Source organism: Limulus polyphemus, unplaced genomic scaffold, assembly GCF_000517525.1.
Source record: "Limulus polyphemus unplaced genomic scaffold, Limulus_polyphemus-2.1.2 Scaffold947, whole genome shotgun sequence".
NCBI lineage: Eukaryota > Metazoa > Arthropoda > Merostomata > Xiphosura > Limulidae > Limulus > Limulus polyphemus.
Genome location: NW_013666557.1, coordinates 236,009 through 244,478, shown reverse-complemented (window position 1 = coordinate 244,478; position 8,470 = coordinate 236,009). Strand labels below are relative to the sequence as shown.

General features: G+C 34.8%; 1 protein-coding gene across 1 annotated transcript in view; it reads left to right on the top strand.

Annotated features, from left to right (window-relative positions):
- Positions 1-8,470, top strand: part of LOC111086240 (homeobox protein ceh-30-like) — a 47,328-nt gene that overhangs the window by 31,663 nt on the left and 7,195 nt on the right. Inside the window, exon 2 of the mRNA XM_022388324.1 lies at positions 8,022-8,188. Coding sequence (XP_022244032.1) covers positions 8,022-8,188 — 167 coding nt within the window. The remainder of the gene's footprint in view (positions 1-8,021; positions 8,189-8,470) is intronic.

Below are 8,470 nucleotides of genomic sequence, written 5' to 3'. Positions count from 1 at the left end.
ACCAAAATGCTCGCTCTTTTAGCCGTAGAGGTGTTATAATGTGACGGTCAATCCCACTATTCGTTGGTACAAGGGTAGCCCAAGAATTGGCGGTGGGTGGTGATGACTAGCTGCCTTCCTTCTAGTCTTACACTGCTAAATTAGGGACAGCTAGTGCAGATAGCCCTCTTGTAGCTTTGAGCGAAATTGAAACTAAACCATTTTTTTTTACTTCTCTACCATTTTACCAGAGTTAAGTGAGATCAAGGCTTTGTTTAGGGACAAATTTTCTGTTTTTAATGTTTAATATTTTCAATAATATGTCTCGTTGTAAGTTTTTACACAGTATTGGCTAACTTATTTTCATTTTCCTATATCGTATTAACATATAATATTAAAAAGTTTTGTGTTGAAAGTTTAAAGTGGAACATTACAATTCAGAATTGTAAGGGATTATTGCCACTGGGGAGGGGGGGGCAACGAATTGTCAAACTACCAAATAAAATAATCTATTTGTTTACCTATTTCTGGAACCTAAAGTACTTTCAAAGACTTATTTTTACTTTTTATTTTTTACTTAAGTAAAGTAAATTACTATAAAGGTCTCAGACAGCGGTATGTCTGCAGATTTACAACGCTAGAAATCGAGTTTCTATACCCGTAGTGGGCAGAGCACAGATAGCCCATTGGGTAGCTTTGTGCTTAACTTAAAAAAAAACAGTTCGTTGGTAAAAAAAAATAATCCTTTATTGAAAACTAATTTGTTTTATTCGCATGTATAAACGTTCATAACTGATAGCGAACAATATTATAGGATATTCCATTTATTAACGTATCATTAATGACATCTGGTTGAATGTAATGTTCAAATGAATAAGCATTAAAAAAATTAATAAGAAAATTTTATTTCATTTATTCATTTATAGTACTAAGTAGGCTCGCCTATTGGTGAACATGTAGGGCTAAGGATCCAAGTGTCTTGAGTTCAGAGCGTGCGGAGCACTTTTCACACTTTCAGTTTTGGGTGCGTTATAAGAATGACGATAAACTCTACTGTTCGCTTCAGGCAGTGGGTACTGTTGACCAGTTGCCTTCTCTGAATCACAGTCCAACTTTGTGACAGGTATGCCTGAACCATAGGGTTCTCAGACTTAGTCGTTGGGTTTATAAACTCTACAACAAACAGTATTGACTAGACACTTACTTTTGATCCCCCTTTATTCATGTAGGTACACGAATTAATACACGAATGAATATGTTATGCTACAAACATAAACAGCTTAACTTAAAATCATTAAAGTTAATGGATGACAAATACCTGAAACATCCATTTAATGAGATAATACATTACTAGAATTGGAAATCATTTCATATTCACTAACACAGTTAACACTGTTTTTCTGAGAGTATTCTTTATTGTCATTCCTCAACCAAATAAATTAATGATGACGATACTTACAACTAAAATTCAAAGTTGTTGTTTTGTTTTAAAATTCGTATATTGTACTAAAACAAATGCAGCAGTATTCATGAAGTTACTTTGAACATGAGTTAATCTTAATATACATCATCTAACATAGCTAATCGAGTTAGAAAAGCCAATGAGATATTCTATATACAGAATATTAAAACTATTTTCAATGCGCATGTTAGCAAGTAAAGCGACAACCACAGCTGATATGTTGTCGTAGTGAAACTGAATGTATCAAAACGATATGTTGACATTATTTGGTGTCATCGAAAATTGATTGTTTTTGAGAAGGGTATCTGACAATCCTTTTAGACACAAAATATTCTTCTACTCAGATCCTAGAGGCGTGTTAAAATTGGAAATTTAGAATTTCCAAGACGCAGACACCCCTTTTACTTATTGTAATTGGAAAATAAAGAATTGTGGATCAATTTGGGGACCCAGGACCATCCAGAAAGAGACCTACAGCAAATCGTACCCAAGCTGCGATCAGTAAAATTTCGCGTTTTGTAATAAGTGAGAATACATGAACACAAATGTCAGTGGAAAAAGTAGTTCACATGTCTCAGGCAACAGTGCACAACATAATCTTCGTCTGTAAAAGCGAAACGAGCTGCTTCCATGATATATCCAGAAGTATAAAACCAACTACATAAAACTGGATGAAATGTGCATAGCTGGTGAAAATGGACATGGTGATGAAGCATATGTGTATCTTGTTAACTGTAACAAGTCTTGTGCCATTTTATACCGTTCAGTTGGTTAAAAAAATCCCAAATGTGGTACACGACATGACGCGAAATGTTTTCGAAGGTATTCATATTCATCATACTAGGCTTAGGGAAAGCTTCGGGGAGGAGCATTGTGCTTTGAACATGACAGGTTTTTGCAAGGAGAACTACGCTGTAGGTAAAGCATGACTGGACGTTGAACATGGAATGTTATGCCATGGTGAGGTTACAGAATCATTTTAATATAACGTACTTAACCCTCTGTATAACTAAGAGAAGTATAAAAAAGTTCCTCGAAATATTCTGTACGAAAATATTAAAGGAAACAAGATAAAGAATGGTAAACTTTCTAAGAAAAATGATAAGAATGTTACTTTCCGTGGAAAAGAATGGTAGACGTAACATAAAGTATCCACTAAATGCATGATCTGGGCACAAATTATCAGTTCTCTTCCTTTGCAGGACTTTCAGCACTTACCGAGTAGCTTGAAATTGGAGAGTCAGACATAGTTGAGAATAAATGACCCATTCCCTGGCGGCAGTAGGCCGCTGCGTGGAACTTCGACTGTCCTTTAACTTTCTTATAAAGAAATGGTTTCGTTTTAAATTCCTACACTAGAAACACATATGTTAGCACGTGAGAAGGAAGCTTTAAATCATCTCCGGGAGATGGCACTAATGTCGGACGAGGATATCCGAGATGCGACTCAAGCTTCTAAATTTGAAATGTGGACCAATCAGTGAATTTTTTTGTGTTTCATTAAGTTATATGTTACATCATTAGCTTTCAAAAATTTCTTGTTCTTACAAACGTACATACTATAAAGACTAACAACATATTTGCTAGCGTTACTGGCTAAGAAACATTTTAAAACAAAAATAAAGACATCTTGGAATTTTAGGAATATCATTTAACCGAAAGAAAACGCTTATAAAAATGTAATAAAATCGAAAGTATTTTTTTTTATCCGTGGATGTTATGAGAGTTTAAAATTCTGTGTGTCTCTGTAAATTTTTCATAAATATAGTAATACAGCTTTCGAAAAATAATTCAAGTTTTTGAATGATAATATTTTTACAGATTTTGGAAATTGCAAGTGATAGTTTTTTACTATAACGCCCCTCCCCTACCCCCCACACAATGTAGGTCAGTTGTAACTTTATGGACTTACAACTCTAAGCCCTTCAGTGGCACAGCGGTATGTCTGCGGACTTACAACGTTAGAAACCGGGTTTCGATACCCGTGGTGGGCAGAGCACAGATATTCCATTGGGTAGCTTTTCATTAAGAAAACAACAACAACAATTAATAAAGCAATGTTGTAAAGATATCAAGAAAATCCCCACTAATCAAAGAGAAAATATTCGTCTATTATAAATAATATCATATTGTGTATTTGCCCATTAAAATAATCTGAACAATTGAGCTTATGCAAAGTCATATCAAATACACACACACATATATATGAGGTGTTTAGATTTTCTGTAGTGGATTCATACTTCCAAAATACTATCACCATTTTCGTTCCATATCCTAATATATCGGATGTAACTATAGTAACATAAAACTTATCAAAAGTACTGGGTTAGGTATCGGTAGGTTCAAGGCTCGATCCCACAATAAGCCGTTTAACACTCCCCGTTCTTTCAGATATGTGTATGTTTTAAAATATTAAAGTTAACATCGCTATTCGGTTAAAAGTAACAGTGTTGTTGGATGGTTGTGTTGATTGGTTATCTTTCTTGTTAGTCAGCAGTTCTAACTTACTAACGACTATGCCTGAACATTGAGGTCTCTGACTGTTTCATTTAGCTATATGTCATACAAGGTGTTGGTCAAATACTGCGTCGAGCAGCACTTGCGAAACGTTTCTAAATGTTTATTGTTATCAATTAAATAAATATATATATAAGCTTATTGTCTCTAATATAAATCTATTTTCAGGGATTTTTTAATTTTCAAAACATTTCTTAACTTTTAATAATGTATCTGTAAATTCTAATCACGTCCGCTCAGACCGCTCTTTCTGGATGAGTTTTTGATGGACTGGACATTGAGTGAGGTTTTGATAGTGTGGACTGGACATTGGGATCTTACTTCCTGATTCCCAAATATTATGCTTGCTTTGGTGTAATTGTATTAAATGTCATGTCGAAAAAGATCACTAGAGACGCTTTAATTATGAACATGATTTGTTTGTTGGGCTATATGCCGTGTCCGCGAGGGGAATCGAACCCCTGACTTTAGCATCGTAAGTCTGTAAAATTACCGCTGTCCTACTGGTTGCAAGATATATCTTACAAGTGAAGCCTACAAGTACAGGTTGCAAGGGCGATGTTACATTAACTCGTGTTATGTAGCCTGTCCAAGTTTATGTCAGGAGTGAATGAAAAAAGTTCCTGAGCTTAGAGGTGTTGTATTCTACAATAACTCAACTACAAGTGGCGTTTCGAGGAACCTCTAGAGTTTGAAATGTAATATAAAGCACAGATATCGTAAAGTGAGTAACAGTGTGTTATAAGTTACAATACCAACATATGAAACAAAAGAGGATTGTGTATTTTGATATGCTAAAAATAACAGTGACAGCAGTTAATTTTGAAGCTCTTTTTTAACGATCAATAAGCTGGTATGCTTAAGCCTGGATTTTAAACAATTTTGGCCACTTTACTTTCTTAGCAAATATATATATATACTTATACAGGATTTCAATATAATTACTATGCCTATATCAAACGACTTTCGTTGAAATTTCTGTTTAAGTTTTTCACGTTACTGCTTAAAAAACAGATTTTTTTGTGTCAATGTTATACCTCCGATTACCATTCCTTCACCATCAGGATAATATAAAAAAGTATTAAAGCGACGTTTTATGTCCCGATACACCCTACCATCCATCGAACTGTTCATGAAAATTACGCTTCACCTTTCCTTCACCATCAGGATAATATAAAAAAGTATTAAAGTGACGTTTTATGTCCCGATACACCCTACCATCCATCGAACTGTTCATGAAAATTACACTTCACCAACTTAGTGTAGTTCACACCATATCAGTTGTTATTCGTGTAGTTTGGTAGGATGAATAGTGTCTCAGCCAGTACTGTGTCTGTCATAACCTAGCCGGCCTGAAGAGTATTAGTATTTTCCGAAAGGGCTCGTCGGCACTGAATATAGCAAACATATTGTAATTGTTCTACATTCTTTACTTTCACAAATACGTTCTTAGAATAAGCTATAAAGGATTACTTTTCTAAGTGTTATCAGCCGCCGACTGGCTCTTCGAAGCCTTCTTGGTTCTTCCAGAGAGATTTCTACAACGGTTTAATGAGAATGATGTCTGTTGATTGGACACAGATGTCAAATCGCTCCATGTGACTGTTGCCGTTCAGGAGTATTGACCTCACTTCCTCTGAGGTCACGGGAGAGACGTCACGCCCCATTGATAGTCTCCGCCATGTTTAGCTATCGTATTTCGGCGTAACAGCAGAGTAAGTGAAGTAGGGTGGGTTCAGTAGGGAGGAGGCGGTGCGTGTTGATTGGATTCAGTCTAAACCATTAGGTTCTGCTACTAAAGCTCTGCCGTTCGATTCCTTGAAAGGGAAACTGACGCAGTCTTTGCCACATTTTTTGTTGTTGTTACATATAGAAGTTTGAAAGCATGTTTATTAACCTAGTATTCTACTTTCTTGAGTGATCACCAAACACATAACTTTGTTAAAAAGCAACACAAAGACCAAAAACATATATTAAACCTTGTATTATACTTTCTTGAATGGTCACTAAACACATAACATTGTTAAAGAGCAAAGGGCAGAACATGGACTAAGCCTAGTATTCTACTTTCTTGAGTGATTACTAAACACATAACTTTGTTAAAAAGCAACACAAAGACCAAAACATATATTAAACCTTGTATTCTACTTTCTTGAGTTATCACTGAACACAAAACATTGTTAAGGAGCAAAGGCCAGAACATGGACTAAGCCTAGTATTCTACTTTCTTGAGTTATCACTGAACACAAAACATTGTTAAGGAGCAAAGGCCAGAACATGGACTAAACCTTGTATTATACTTTCTTGAGTTATCACTGAACACAAAACATTGTTAAGGAGCAAAGGCCAGAACATGGACTAAAACTTTCTTGAGTTATCACTGAACACAAAACATTTTTAAAAAACAACAAAAAAGCCAGATCATAGATTAAACAGTTAATTTATACTTGTTAGCATGGAGCTGAAAGACTTGATTTTACTTTGCAATGATTCAAAGAAACACCGTTTCTTCAATTTTTGTATTATTCACCTTGTCCGTTGGAATTGGTCGATACAGTATTAACAGTAACATACATTTAAAGTGTTAATAACATAAAAACGAGTAATATACTTTCATAAGAGTGGAGCTAAAAAACCTCACTGTAAATACTAAAACTTCGATTGGTTTGTTTTTTGTAAAGCTAAGCCACATTAAGCTGTCTACTGTGTCCACCGTGGGGAATCGAACCCAGACTTTTATCGATGTAAGTCTGAATAATTTACCACTAACTGTATTACTGGGAAACCTAAAATTTCGAAAAGAAAAAAGAATTAAACTCCATGAACTTCTAATATGCTACAATGAAATGAGTATACTATGGTATAGCCGATTACGTGATTTTGGTAGAATCTTGATTTCTATGAATTCAAATTGGATTTCAAGAAAGAAACTATCATTTTCTCTAATTGGTCAAATGATAACAGATAAGTGCTTACAAAAATGAACTATTTTCAACTATCGATTGAGGCATTACAACGAACACTTAATTATAGAGGATGTCCAAACTTTTTCTGATGAAAACATTTCCCATGTCCTGGTTTACAATACAGTTACATAGTATCTATATTTCATCTGGTTCTATATTCATATTTGACGATTAGCTTCAAACGCTTACAACACCAAAGATTTTTTAAACAGTTGTTCTGTCTTACATTGCTTCCCTCCAGTGGCACAGCGGTATGTCTGCGGAATTATACTGCTAGAAACCGGGTTTCGATACCCGTGGTGGACAGAGCACAGATAGCTCTTTATGTAGCTTTGTGCTTAATAACAAACAACAACAAGTTTACATTGCTACTTTTTCAAAGTTTGTCCCCCGGTGTGACAGCGGCAAGTGTTTAGATTTACAACGCTAGAATCAGGGGTTCGATTCCCCTCGGTGAACATTACAGATAGCCCAATGTGGCTTTACTATAAGCAAACACACACTTTTCAAAGTTTAACAGTTCTTAATTGGTTTTAATTTATTTTATATTTTACTGTTATCCCCCATTAATTTGTCACATTCCTGTTAATCTAAGACTATCAAAAAGTAAAAAATTCAAAAACAACACACGCATAATTGGTGTGATTTTTTTGTGATTCTTTTTTTTTTTCATTTTAAAACTTGAGTTCTCACTTGCTCAACTGTAATTAAGAAATTTGCACCCTTGGTGGCTCAGATTAAATCCAAAGACTTATTACGCTAAAAATCGGGTTTCGATACCTGCGGTGAGCAGAGTACAGCTATCCTATTGTTTAGCCTTTGCACTTAACAACAAACAGTTAAGAAGCTTAATTCTTGATGAAGAAAGTTTTCCGTAGAAATTAAGCTCCAAGATATGATTAGTTTAGAATATCGATAGTTCGTTCATTTCTATCGTATTTATCAAATATTTAAGCTACGTATGTGTAGATTCTATTGTAGTGAAAATAAGATTGACGTTCAGCCAACAGTTTTTTAAATTGAAATAATAAGTTATTCAGATTAAGTTTAGAACATGTAAAAGCCTACAGAATAAAAGTTTTTTTATCTTGTTTCAGAATCAACCAATAGATGTCACTCGTCAGAAGAAAGGAAAAAGCGGCCTCGAACGGCATTCACAGCGACTCAGATCAAAGCTCTCGAAGCTGAGTTCGAACGAAGCAAGTATCTGTCGGTTTCGAAAAGAATGCAACTTTCCAAAACACTGAAACTTACAGAAACTCAGGTAAGTTAATGCACACGTCCATCTTGATCTTTTGTTAAGTAAATAAAATACACGTTCCATCTTGAACTTTTGTTAAATAAAACACTCCTACCATCTTGAACTTTTGTTAAGTAAAACACACGTTCCATCTTGAACGTTTGTTAAGTAAAACACACGTTCCATCTTGAACTTTTGTAAAGTAAAACACACGTTCCATCTTGAACTTTTGTTAAGTAAAACACACGTTCCATCTTGAACTTTTGTAAAGTAAAACACACGTTCCATCTTGAACGTTTGTTAAGT